The sequence below is a fragment of the Contarinia nasturtii genome, unplaced genomic scaffold, assembly GCF_009176525.2.
Source record: "Contarinia nasturtii isolate CC-2019 unplaced genomic scaffold, AAFC_CNas_1.1 Cnas_scaffold_2678, whole genome shotgun sequence".
NCBI classification, from domain to species: Eukaryota; Metazoa; Arthropoda; class Insecta; order Diptera; family Cecidomyiidae; genus Contarinia; species Contarinia nasturtii.
In genome coordinates this window covers 707,896-722,615 of record NW_022199997.1, presented here as the reverse complement: position 1 = coordinate 722,615, position 14,720 = coordinate 707,896, and the positions used below count along the sequence as shown (strand labels likewise).

The 14,720-nt window shown below is 33.5% G+C and overlaps 1 protein-coding gene across 12 annotated transcripts in view; it reads right to left on the bottom strand.

The window, feature by feature from the left end:
• LOC116348735 (TLD domain-containing protein 2) overlaps positions 1-14,720 on the bottom strand; it is a 95,720-nt gene that overhangs the window by 17,207 nt on the left and 63,793 nt on the right. For 3 of the 12 annotated variants that reach the window (XM_031779826.1, XM_031779820.1, XM_031779821.1), the window contains 13 exons: positions 13,033-13,142; positions 10,627-10,673; positions 10,235-10,484; positions 6,105-6,438; positions 5,943-6,036; positions 5,512-5,873; positions 4,805-5,437; positions 4,021-4,182; positions 3,207-3,349; positions 2,182-2,286; positions 1,504-1,700; positions 1,223-1,282; positions 149-247 (listed from right to left, as the gene is read on the bottom strand). In XM_031779826.1, coding sequence (XP_031635686.1) covers positions 149-247; positions 1,223-1,282; positions 1,504-1,700; positions 2,182-2,286; positions 3,207-3,349; positions 4,021-4,182; positions 4,805-5,437; positions 5,512-5,873; positions 5,943-6,036; positions 6,105-6,438; positions 10,235-10,484; positions 10,627-10,673; positions 13,033-13,142 — 2,596 coding nt within the window. Of the gene's footprint in view, positions 1-148; positions 248-1,222; positions 1,283-1,503; positions 1,701-2,181; positions 2,287-3,206; positions 3,350-4,020; positions 4,183-4,804; positions 5,438-5,511; positions 5,874-5,942; positions 6,037-6,104; positions 6,439-7,058; positions 7,901-9,057; positions 9,311-10,234; positions 10,485-10,626; positions 10,674-13,032; positions 13,143-14,720 lie in introns of those variants that run through there. The other 9 variants (XM_031779832.1, XM_031779825.1, XM_031779831.1 and 6 more) reach the window with 7 other exon arrangements.

Sequence of the window (14,720 nt, the reverse complement as noted above, 5' to 3'; positions counted from 1 at the left end):
CATATCAAATTCACACAATGTTTCCATCTAATTACACACAAACCCATATCATTGCGATTTGATTTTAATAAAGTGGAGAATACAAAAAAACACAAACAAACAAAAAAAAACAGAAACAAAAGAATAAGAGAGTCTTTGTTGTCCTAACCTCACAACCTTCCAAATCGTTCGATCCTGTTTGGCTTTTAATAAATTGGTACGTATGGCATGTTTTTTGGTAGGTCTTAACGAAAGGCGCCTTAAGCAGCTATAGACGGCCCAACAACACGTTTCACATACACATATGCATACACACATACATGCGTGTTGCATTTAAATGTCGATTTTCAAAATTACCACCAAAATAAAAAAAATCACACAATTTCGTCGTTGTGTTGTTTATGGCCGAAAGAAATGAAATGCGGAAATAAAAACAAAATAAAATCAGTTTTTTTGTCAATTTTTTCAACAATATTCAGATAAATTGATAAATTCAAGTGATTGTTTTTGTTGTCTAATCATTTTCATCTGAGTGACTGAGTGTGATGTTTGTGTATATTTGTGGGAATGTCATTTTCGTATTACTATTGAATGTATTATATCTAGCATCCTCCCCTGCCGTTTAACTCAAGACTAAAACAAAAGAAATTGTGTGTAATGTTGTTTGGTTTTTGTTTGATGCGTGAATGTTTTTGCGTTGCTATTTTATTTTCTGAACAATGCATTCATAAAATGTGCTCTTCAAACGTTTTTAATGAGTTTGTTTTGTTCTATCTAACCCGTGCCAGAGAAATGAGTGACAATTATCTGCTGTTTTATTAATTTCGCGAAATGGTCGTGGACGCTTCCTCTTTAATTTATTGAATTACTTTTAAATTGTGTATGTGTGTGTGTGTATTTATGGATGTGTAGGTGCAGAATAAAAAAATCGTGATAAATTGAAATGTTGTCTGTCAAAATTCTGAACTCCTAACAATGTGTTTTTTTTTAATTCGTGTTTGTGCATGTGTGTGTGTAATTTAGTTCTTATTTCCTTCAAAATTCCCTAACAAAGTGCTACTGTATCATTAAATTTATTAACTTGTCATAAATATCTAATAAGTGTGTCTGTCTGTATAATTTTCACGATTGGTATTGTTTTCTAAAGATGTTCTCTTTTTCGAACAAAAAAAGCTCCCTAATTGTTGAAACTTTTATCACCAAATGTTAAATTGGAAAAGAAAGTTTAAAACAATTGACTTACCTCCCATGATTCACGCGTCAATTCTGAGATATCTTCGCCGTCGATAAACGCTTGGCCGTCCTGTGAGACAAAAGAGAGAAGACGATAAAATGGCAAATAAACAAAACCATTTAAAAATATTGTCCACTTAATATTATGCATTCTTAATTATCCACGATTTGTTTTTCTTTTCTCTCGTCGTTCAGTTTTTTTTTTGTTGGTATCAACATCATCAAGTTGATTGAGTTTGCGACAGTAAAAAAAAGTTCGATTGATAAGATTGAGTTAAAACTGCTACAAACCTTGTTTTGTCCACTTTTTACCCAGTCGGTATCATGTTGAATCAGCTCATAACCACGTTTTCCGATTTCATCTTCGTCTAATTCACCATACAAATGTGGCACCCAAGTGTTTAAGAATCGATACAATTCGTCGATACGATTTTTTGGTATGCTGAACCAGAATTCGGGCCGCAATTTATTTTTTCCATAGGACATCACTATCGATCAATTGAAAATTAACATCAGAATTAGTTATAAACTACCATAAAAATTCACAACGATTCACAAATATCACAAAAAAAATATCAAACTAAATCAAGGAATGGTTCGTATATAGAAATCTTATAGAATAATATTTTTGGAGCTATAGTATAGCACATTATCTATAGACTATAACTCCGCATGTTCGCTCATGCTTTACAGTTTTCGTCGCTGTGTTACAATACAAGCATAAGCGTGTATCATACATACGGCCGTACACACAGCGCGCAGCGGCTACCGCATAAGCGAACATGCGGAGTTATAGTCTATAGATATAGTGCTATATTATAGCTGCAAAAATATTATTCTATAAGATTTCTATATACGAACCATTCCTTGAACTAAATAAATACCAAATATGAATTATTATTTGTGAATCGATCTCTCAATTGTGATCGAGAAAGTCAGTGATAAAATATTTTGTACAATAGAACGTACCAACATTACTGGGCAATGGCATCGTTTTACCAACTGGTTTGCCCATTCGTAATCGTAAATACAATGGTGGATCTGCACATGCACGTGCCGGCCGTGGAATCAATTCTAAAATAAAAATCGAGAAAAAAGGAGAATGAATCAGTGAAATGAATTGATGACAAATACAGAGCGTAACCATCAAACACAACATATTTCGATTAATGCCTGTTTCACAACAATCCATCACATTACCCCAGAAAATAAATGACTAGAGAAAAGAGATGGAGATAGAGTTTGCATGTCAACTAAATAAATAGAAGGATTTAGTATGTTATTTTTAGTCATACAAATCAATTGCTACGAGAGTGAATGGGTGAACTGATTTTAAAAATAAAAGTGCATTAATTTACGCAAGTGTGAAACGACGAGAGACGTGAGATAGATAGCGAAAAATAGACATACTAAATGATTTATTGAATGAAATCACGTTTTAAAATAAATATATACATTCTTTATTTATCAATGACTGTTCGTGATAAGAAGGTATGACGCAGTCAGTTCAAAGAGTAAAAAACGATAGTGCAATCCCATCACATATAGAGAGAAAAAAACAGATAAATTAAAACAACAACAAAACAATTTGCAAGCACATCAAATTGTTGATCGCAGTCACCTACCAAGCTTTTCGAGTTGGCTACAAAACGGAGCTCTCACTAAATATTACGTAGAAACAGTTGGTTAGTGGTTTTAACTAGAAATGATGAGTTATCTGTTTTTTCTTCGATCAAATTCTAAGATTAATACTAACAACTAATGCGATACGTGGATTTCATCAAAACATTAAATTTGGATGCCCATTGAAGAAAAGGGTTCACACAAATTGCGCTTTTAATCAAATTGAATGCTTTGAGTGAATCGCTGCTAATTTGCTAAATGCAAAATTCCTAATACTCTAGTATGCTAAGACTGGCTTCTTAAAATAGGAAAAATTACTCATGTCAAATGATTAGTTTCTCGTAACAAGTGAGATATTGACAAATACTTACTATCAAAACTGACAAACAATTCGGGCATGTCATCAATCGATACCATTGATCGGTAGTCAAGTTTGGGTGGTGGTGCTTTGACTGGTTTTGTTTGCGATCCGTCCGATGAATTTGGTCGAATGAATGTTCCAATGGATGATCGTCTAAATTGAAAATCAAACAATCAACATTTAGTTTGCGTCATCTTAAATTAAAACAAACATTTCGGATGCAAAATTACAACCATGATACAAATATAGAGACAAATGTAGCTTCAAATCGAATAGAAATACATGTTTCCCTAAGGACACACTTTCATTTTTTGTTGTCTAACAAATTCAATCATATATACAACAGCAACAATAACAAAAAATTTCGATAAATTCTACACGAATCAATGAAATAAAAAAAATTGTTTAGAATATCTACAGTATTGTTTGAATTTGCGGAATGATGTGATTTTCTATCAAAATGAAAAGTATGAAAATGAAATAAAATCATCTACACACATATTATTGTAAAAATTCTGAGTTAGGAGAATAGCAAAACTGATGAAAATGTTGATGAGTTGAACAAAATACAATGGTGGGAATGGTCTGATGAATGAGATAAAGAGAGAATGTGTGTGTGTTCTCCATGGAGTACACTTTTACCACTTGTACAAACACATAACAAGCACTTGGACATTCCGAAAAATAAATGCAAAGAGAAAAAGAGAGATACAGCATTGAACAAGTTGATTTTTTTGCACAAAGAATAAGATATGGTGTGTGTGTGTGAAGTCAGAGTAGTTGTTGTAGTATTTGGTGTGTACATTTTTTGGTTCATTTCTTACCCGGCCGCTGCTTGAGCTGAAGCATTGTTTGCACTACCACCATCTTGAGAAGTAGTAGTGTTTGGCGTTAAGGGCGGTACTGGCGATCCGCCAGATTCTTCAGATGGTGTTTTCGATAAGAATAGATTGCCGCCGAGCTCAGAAACAAGTGTTATCGGCGAGCTTTATATAAAAATGTGTGTTCCAATAACGAGGCCATAGATTTTTTTTTGTGTGTGTTTGTTGCAATTTCATAAATTAAAAATATCAGATTGTAATTTTTTGAAGAATAAACCAAATTGTGACCAACAAAAATTAAAGAGAAATCAAAATAAAATAAAATACAATGGTGTATATTTGGTGAGATAGTGTGTGAGTGTTTGAGCAAGTGAACGGAAAAGAAAATGTGTTGGGGTTTTTTGGGGGATGTGGTTGGTTTTGAGTGTTGAGCAAAATAATAAGAGCCAAATAAAAATGCATAGTATGCAAAATAAGTCGAAAAAAACAAGGATAAAATTGTGTGTGTTTGTGTGAAATGTATTTTTCGGCGAATGGAAATTTCATTCAAGTCCAGAATCAGTTGCAAATTTGTTTTTTTAAGAGTTAGGATGAAAATAACAGAAAAAATTATTTAGAATTGCTTTTTTGTTGTTTTTTTTTTAATGCTGAAGAAAATAATCGATTTAAAGCTTTTTTTTTTGGCTAGGAGGCTAGAAAATCCTTAGAATCTAAGTTAGAATATATCACATGATTTGATTCTATGAAATAGAAATGAATTCCATTGGTGCATGGCTTGAGTGCTTACCTGGAGAATACTTTCGAGAAAACGCTTTGGTTTGAGTCGCCAGTATTTGGCGCCGATTCACCGCTGTCGCTGCCTCTTGGTTTATCGTCACCCGTCAGCCCCTCAATCAGGCCAGTCAGCGGATATGAGAGACGCTTCAACATCTTATTCTTTTTGTTATCACTGGTCTTATCACTGCTTGTGCTATTCAATTGTTGATTGTCACTGTTATCGTCAACACTGAAACTAACGCTCGAGGTTTTCTTGCGTCCGACGACTTGTGGTTCAGCCAACGATGTACCGCCAGCGTTAAATCTCGTGTCAAACGATGATCGTGACGATGGTGTATCGATATAATCGGTTGGCGCAATTGTTACCGGTGGCACCCAATCTGATGAAAGAACAATATCAGCATCGCTGTAAATCTTTTTCGTATTCAAAACTACAGGAAGATTCGGATCGCGAATATCGATACCAGAATCATGGCAGCTTTGTTTCATCAACTGTGAATCCTGTTCACTTTGTTCAATACTGATCGATGCAATACTAGCAGCAACTTTTTTTATCAGCTCCGCATTTTCGGGTAGATTTGGTGGAATTGATGGAAATGATGCCTCGGCCGCTTCAGCAATGCTATCATCTTCCACTGATCGACTTTGAATTCGAACAAGACAAAAACAACAATCATTTTCTTTTTCTTTTCAAATTCATCTGAAAAAAAAAGGTACCTTTCTTTGCTTGGAACTGCCCAATGATGATCAAGTAAACTGCGACGGCGCTCTTCGAGTGTTCGCAACTCTTTGAATTCTTTGCCTAAATCTGAATTCGAATTATTTTCGTTTTCATTGGTCTTTGCATTTGAATTGACTTTTGTATCTGTGTTTGGTGTATTCGATTCTTTGGTTTCGTTATCATTTGCTTTGCTGTCAATTGATTCGGTTTGGGTTTTTAGCAAATTGGTCGGCGTTACTAATTCACGATCAAATGCTTTTGGAAATGCATCACCCTCGCGTTCATTGCTCGAACATACACTTTCTTGATCATCACAACCTTCCACGGATCCAACTCCAAGTTCTGGAAACGTTTCATCCTACAATTCAAATTAATTAGCAAATCAATAATCAATCGTTTGTTGAATTCATTAACATTCGTTGCTTACTTTTACTAATAAGGAATCTTTGCCGGGTGAATGAGATGCATCGCTGCTTGTGCACGGCGGTTTTGGGTAGTAAATTTCAACCTTCTCGGATGAGCTAAAAAGAAAACAAGAATAATTATTAAATGTTGTCATGCAAGAGTGGAACAGATAAATTTTCCATACTTTGATTCACCACCCGCAACACGCATATGAGCGATATCATGAAAAATGGCAGCATTTACAACCAATTCCATTGGAGCGATAACACCATAACTTTCGGGACCATGTTCAATGACCAATGGATCAGACACATTTGGATCGAACATAACAGCATTTGGGGTGACAAGCAATACACCACCAACAACACCTTGGCCATCGGTTATGTGACGGACATTGATTTTGAGAAAACGTTGCGTAACAACGGGATCATCTTCATTTTGATTTTTTATGGCTGGCGATTCGATGCGCTTAATGTGGCCGGGTTTTGGTGAGCCAGGACGAAGTCCATCCAAAAGTTCTACAGATAAAAACACAAACAAATTAATCATCAGTATTAAAACAAGTGATCATATGAGTCACAAAAAAGCGGTATTAGTAAAATTATTAGCTGTGGAAAAAAGCTTGAAAATCTAATACAAGTAATTCAATAAATTTAACCAAAAGTCACACATATTCAATTCAATTTTTGCGGTTGAGTTGCATACATATGAATGTGAATTTGCTAACCAAATCGCCGTTATTATCAACAATAATCGTATTTTCTTTGACACACGGCAAAAAAATAAATGTTATTTAGCGTAATCTAGCATTCAAAGAGCGAAATGAAATGTTGGTTATTTTTTTTACTCGTTTTGTTAATTGATTTGTGGTGGTGATGATTATTACTCAGAGGTCTGCGTAAGAGCAGAAGCAAACACATCCAATAAATGATAGCAAAATAGAACAAAATACAAACACATACAGCGAATAAAAGTAGGTGGTAATAACGTGTCAAAATAATACACTTTTTTTTGCTTTTCAACGTTGTTATACACGGACACAGAGACATACACAGTTTCTATTGAATTTGGTATACATTTATGTGACAATAACGCTTTATTAAGTCGACTTTTATTTAACTACGTTGTTGAAATTCACCTGATAAAAAATTCAGCATTGTTTTGCGTCAAAATGTTATTTCATTAGAGGAAAAAAGAGAGAAAAGGAGCGTAATATTTCAACTTTAGGAGGGTGATTGAAGTGTGTAAGAATCAATCGATTTGTTTTCGCACCAGATGTGTTTACACAATTTTTCAGCCTTCGATAAAATGATGTAAGTATGAAATTAACGACTTTTACGATCTAAGCGGTGAAAACGTCTGAATGAATGTAATTTTTATTCTTATTTTCGTTGTTTCAAGTAAAACTGCGTTTTTATTAATAAATTTATTCAATATCATGTGCTCATATGCTTTGCCCGAGACCGATTTTCTTATCAGTAAACGATTGAGCTACTTGTAATTGCACAACGAACAAAAAACGAACACAATCTTATCACCGTTCAGAAGTAATACATTTCAAATACACATCCACTTTGTTGGGATTTTTTTGATAAATTTAGACAAAATCGTCTTCAATCTAACATCCAAAAGATCACGCACGTGCGTGACATAAATGATAAGTACTTTTTGTTTTGTGATGAAAAATTACCACTCGCAACGTGTAAAACCGTATTGTGTCACTCTCGCGTGCGTTCGAAAATTATCAACTCAGCGACTTTAGTTCAGAAAATTTGTTACGCACTGTTTATTTCGTATTTAAAACTATAGTGCGCGGTCATTGAATCGAAGTAGTTTACAGAAGTGTTGAAATTGTAATTTAATCGCGACATAAACACACAGGATTTTTCCTTTCAATTTTCATCTGATATGCACACAAGAATCAAATTCGACTAATCTTCTAAATAGATCGAGTAACATGAGCTATTGTAATTGCACTCTTTGTCATAATTGTAATCAATATATCCCATGTAAAATTTATAGTCTAGTTAATGCATTTACATCGCACGTTTTGTCAACATAACACGAATCGAATCCCAAGTTTGAAGTGTATACACCATTTGCATGTCAATCGAAAAAAAAAATCTTAATCAATAATTCAGCGGTAATAAATCCTTGAAACGTTCTCAAATCGACCACAACACAGAAAAGTACTGTTCATAAAGTTGTTCAGTCCATAAATTCATATCGGCCACTTGAATTCATGAACTTGAAATAAAGTAGAAATCACTTTCCCCGAATTAAATACTCTTTCAAATGTGGAATATATTTCTTTCATCGAAATTAACAAGTTTTTAATTCATCGAATTTACGGGGTATTTTTTCTCGGATTCGTTTGCCGAATTAAAAGAAGGATACTAAAATCTTTCCTCTGTAAATGGCACAATGATTCTATAAAGCACGAAATAAGAATAAAAGTTAAAAAAAAAAAAAAAACAGAACGAAAGGAATAAAGAGAATGACGCGTTGAAAAAATGAACTGGAATACCGAGAATTTGACAGCAACTGAATTAACCATATCACTTCGCACGAATACTAAACCCGTTCGGCGTATAATTTGATAGCATTTCTATAGTATAATAACATACACATGACGAACCATTTAAAAAAATACAAATTGATATGGAATGACCCCGCCTTGCGCCGACCGCGTCTCATGCTACACAACAACCATCGCAAATGTGTCAAACACAAACATTATGTGAATTACAATTACTTGCGTATGTTTGACAGAAGCAGAAAAAAACAGAGAAAATATGTAAATTCTTTGGTAGCCAATTCACTCAAAGTGTACACATTACAATCACACGTAAATACAAACTATCCAGACACTATCATCGTTGTTCATATACACTCATTGCTCAAATACATTCGCATCACTTAGTATTTACAAACTCTTTTGTTTCTCGATCTATTAAATTGCTTCTAAATTGAACCGATTATAATATGTAAATTGAATTCAGCGCCGTGTCGTCATACAAAACAATCAGAGGAAACTTCCAGTACAAAAAAAATCATTCAAATAGTATTTTAATAATAACAAGTGTATAAAAGTAGAGAGAGAGAGAGAGGGAACAAGCCATAAAAATGTATATTACCCGAATTTTTACAAAAAATCGCCGTATACATTTGCGTATTTGCACGATTTAAATCCATAGCTGGCCGAGAATAGAAGCGTAATGATTTATATTTGTTTTTCTCTTTCAAGTGCGCAATTTATCTCGCATTGCAACAAGAGTTAATCTTAGGTTGTCTCGTTGACAGATTGCACAACATTAAAAAAAAAAACACACACACACAGTAAAAATCTGCACTCTTTGCACTCGTTTCTTTGTTCTTGTTGTTTTTTAAAATAATTAAATTTAAATATGAAACGAGGCACATACAATATTAGCAGCAAATAATGTAATGACAATCATGTACATTCAACGATTTCAATCTAAAATGCACAATTAACTTTGTACTCATACACATTTTATAAATCAACGTGTTTCAGATCTCTGTTTTTATTTGTTTGTTTGAATTCGTTCCAAACATTCCAGCTCGGCTCTTCCGATTGATTTGCTTACGTAGTCACTCTCGAATTATTTTTAAAAAAATTCGCACAACTTAAACTTCACTGATTTTATCGAGCTTATTTACTTTCATTCAGTGTTATCATAAGTACTCCATGACAATCAATGACATTTGATTAAGAAAATACTTTGCTATAGAATCGATAAAAAATAAAAACACTGAAGATAATACGAATTTATTGGATTATTGCTAAAAATGAAATTCGCTTCATGTTTTTACTTCAAAAACAACAAATGCCTTTTTTGTGTTTGCTCCTACAAACACAATGATTCGCAATGTTTGACATTTAATACGTATTCATGACATTTTTATTATATTGATTAAGTATCGCGGTCGCGGCATCGACTCCATTGTACTTTAGCCGCGGCTGTATTACGAGTGGAGACGGTGACATGATTTTTTTCTTTCAACGTGAAATTTAACGAATCGATTGGGAAGCCAATCAGAATTTGAAATGTATGGGACTGTTTGAATTTTCAAATGTCTTGCTTCGTTCATTGATTCGAGTAGTATTGAACATAGAGATTCAAACATTTAAAATTCTATATTATTCACAAGTCAACATTCGTTAATATCTGGGGGAAAGGAAAGTTTCTGTTGAAAATGTATGATGTGTCACATGAATTGAAAATTGGATATCGTGTATGTTTTGGTTGGATATTCATTGAATTGATAATAATAATGTATAATGATGATTACCTCGTTCTTTTTCCTCTTTTTGAACTTCTTCGGTCGATAATTTGCGTGTTTTTTCAGTAGGACTACTCTGAGCGGTCGCCTCGCTGCTGACATCGCTGATATTTTCGGCACTGGATGCCGTTTTATCAGGAACAAGCAATGATTGACCTGGATAAATGAATGAACTGTTCAATTTGTTAAGGCTCGTCAATTCACCGGGCGTAGTATCGAAACGGGCAGCAACTGATGTCAATGTATCACGATTTCCAACCTATACGATATGAATAATCATCAATGAAAGTGAAAACATTAAACGATGAATAATTTATTAGCAACACTCAATTATTCATTGAATTATGTCACATGCAAATGGATTCAAACTATTTATTTTTGTTTGAAAATTATTTACTCACCGTGTATGTTGTTGTTGGAATCGATGGTAAAGATCCTTTTAGTTTTTCTGTTATTGAGTTGAAAACGAGACAGAGAGGAGAAAAATAATTTAAAATATTTGTAGCGCAATAAAATTCCAAACTTGAACAGAAAAAAGCTTGCTTTTTGTAAAATTGATTTGAATAAATTCCACAAACCGCCAATTTATTCACATTTTAAATGATCCAAAACTGATTTATAAGGTGACATTGAACTTGATATGTTTTTCTCTTTTTCTTTCTTTTTGTTTTATTTAAATGAGATTTCGATTTCATCATCCCAAAATGTATTGCAGAATAAAAACAACAACAGCAACAATAAAATAGCACATTTGTCATTAGGTTGTCGTAATATTTGAATAATAATCGTTACATGAAAACGTTTAATAGAGAGAAGTATGAGAATTTACATTTATTTGTGTTCAATTTCTATATCGCACGCACAGAAAAATGGAAATTAAGTGTTTTTGTGTGGCAGCAAATATATATTGTGGTTTACAAATGCGCTTAGATGTATGTTCGTGTTGTTCAGTATAATCGCAATGGGTACACTCAGTTTGTTAACAGGATAAACTTATAAATGACAGCAAGAAACGAAACGAGTGGGAGAGTGAAAGAGAAAAACGCAAAAGAAATCACATTTTATCATTTTCATTGACAATTTTCAAACGAAAGCGCGCACGTTGCACATTTATTTGCATGTTAAATATTGGAAAAAAACCAACATTTACGTTGAAAATTGACTTTACAGATAATACGATTAAGCATAACGTACTTAGCTTCGGAGATGGAAAAAAATGCAATGGCTTATGAAAAAAAAAAATAAGTCGGTATAAATAACAAGCAGGGTTTTAAACTAAATCGATTAACGACAATATTGCAACGCAGCACCAAAATAGATAGATGTCGAGCGAGCGGAAGAGAGCGAGAGACATATAAAGCTAAAAGTGGTTTTGCTAACGCCACTCTCATTTGCAATTAACCAACAGAATGCATACGCTTTGTTCTACTGTGTGTACAGTCGTTGAGATTCAGTATGCATACAGAGCACTCTCAAAGCTCGCTCGAATCGTTATTTGCTCATACACTTAATCGACATTTTATTGGATAAATCAACATTTTGCAGTAATTTAATATACATTTAATTAATCCGTGTGTCGTAAATATATGCATTTTATGTATGAAGTGCATGTCATGGCACGGTGTATGCCGTATTTGAAGACAATTTGCGGAACGCGACGAAAGAATAATTTCAACAATACAATATATACAGACGGAGTGAGAAAAAAATTTAAAGTTTTATTAAAAGATTAATCACTTTATTCAACAACGTGCATGCAAATATATACACGGAATTATTTTAATTAATGAAACAAAGGCAATGTTATCTCTTCGTGTATTCAATTATTATTGCATTGAATGTGTAACAATTGACACGGCTCCGCCAGACCGACAACGATCGAGATACACACGTCAATGGTATCACGTATACGATTCGATGCAGTTTAAATGGGAGCAATTTTGCTCGATTGCTGGTTTTTTTTTGTATATAAATAAACGTCACACTAACGGGAAATGAAATGATGCTGGATTTTGGCGATGGCGTTATTCGTGTCAATATTAATTAAACATTTTCAGCGGATGCGTCAGATCGTGTTTTTTCTATTTCACACGATGGGGAATATTCTTTTTCTGGCGTACTTGATACACTACATCATCGACATTGAATGATTAAATTCAATGTTTCGTGATTAAGTTATTTAGCTTTTGGCATAACTTGCGTCGCTCATAATGAGTACAAAATTGTCTTGCTTTGTTTTTTTACTCTCATCAACTTTTAAGTAAATTAAAAGAACGCCAGAAGCAAATTTATCACACAGACACACACACACATATATACACACATTTGCTGTAATTTAATTCAATAGTAAAGAGCTTTTCATGATTTGAAGAATTTCCTATGAATTTTCTTCGACTTTGCTTGTGAACATTTTTTTTATTGGAAATGGAAGTTTTATCAACATTTCCGTTTTGTTTTAAATAATTTTTCACTTTACATACAAATTGTTTTTCAAAAGACAAAAAAAAATGTTTAAAATTCGTTAAGTAAAGCGGCAGTTATATAACTGGAAAATTAGAGAATGATTACATTTAATTTGCACAGGAAATAAGGACTAAGGACTTGGTTGAGAATTTCAAATCAGTCTCTTTTGTCAATTTCAAAAGTCATTACGTTAAAAAGTACACACACATTTACAAAAAATTTCCTTCATGTTTGTATATCGGAGTGAAATTTGTTTAGCCATGTGCATTTTCCACATTTAAATCGATAATTTGTGAATGAAATTCAAATATGTAGAACAAATGTTGAGACACACAAAAACGTACCTTTCGATAAACGTTCAACGCTATCAAAACGACCTTCAACTGTTGACCGCAATGAATCCAAATTGGCAAACGGTGCCGCCAATCCATGATCTACGCTCCGTGATTTACTCCTGCAAAAAACATGAAAAAGAAACAACACACTATTATTGTAACTCATTCAAGAATAAAAGTAGGTGAAATTAAATCAATTTTATTGTTTCCACCCCCAAATTAATAAAAAAAAACGACACAATAATAAATGAAATCGCCGTTGTTCTCCTAAAATCGAAAGTTTCATATTAAAAGTAGTATATTAAATATGAAAATTGTTTTCCATTGACCTGTATTCTCCTTAGAAATGCTAATAATGCGTAATTTATGCTTTGGTTAGAGTAATCTAAGAAAAAGCATGCAATGCTTGACATTAACAGTCGTATGATTATTACTGTTGGTGGTAGCGGTGATAAGTAGAATGTCAATGTATGATTTAATCCAGTTTATTTTGATTAGCGGAGTTTTTCGTTTTTTTTTTTCTCTTCGCGGTAACTGTGCGGGGTTTCATTCTCTCTTCATTTTAATATTGTTGTGACGGTTTGTACATGCCTGCGGTTCTCAATTGTTCTGTTTGTGCTTATGGAATTTGGTATCTTTTTTTGCAGTTTTTACTCGCATTCCGATTTATGTTGATATGTGCACACACCAAATCAAATAAGAACACACGCGTATATCCATTTCAAGGTCTTCTCAGCTCACCCATACACACGGAAAGTACAACGCGATACTCCGACTTCTTTACATAATAATACACATAACGCATTCCAGAAAATGACGAAAAAAAAAACACAAAGAGAGAGAACCTGTTTTCAAATGTGTTTCAGCTGCTTTTTATGGTACCTTCGAAAACCGAAAAAAATGGAATTCTTTCCACGGTAAATACACACTCTCCGTATTCTTCGACGTTTGTTTTGATTTCGAGTTCGCAATATTAAATGCTATATACATTTATGTACATAATTCGCAAAACCTCTACAATTTCTTATGTCTTCTATCGTTCAACTGTTTTGTTCAAACATGCTGACTGCGACACACAAAGCATACCAATATCATTTTGCAACGAACGGACATCATAAATAATACGAACGATCAAAGGAGGATAAAAACAATGAACCAGTCATTCCTTTCTACCAGCGAAAAAAACCACCGTTTGAAGAAAGAAAACAACCATTTGACCCTTAAATATATGTGTCGCATTATCTATACGCTGTTCGTTTTTTGCTGTTGAGTATTCTTCTCATTTTTGTTCGTGCTGCTGTTTTTATTTTGCTACTATTGGTGGTGATGTCAAGGTATAGGGAACAACAAATAAGTCTATGGAGCGGGCAAAATATAGGATAATATGCGAAAAAAGCGAAAACGTTTCCATATCAACATTTTTACTAAGAACAATACAACGACATGGAACTCCAATATCTCCAAGTATATTTTACTCTGATTACTTTTGATTTTGCCCCCCCGTGTTTGCTGAGAGTGATATACCTGATGAGTGGTTCATTTTTTTACGGTGTCTTTTATACCTCATTCCAGTATAATCTATAATTCATTCTCAAGGAGATTAGGACTCACTGAATGGCTCATAAAAACGTCGGTCGAAATCCACTTCAAAGTGTTGTTATGCATGATTCTGTTTTTATGACGGACGGCCCAACTAA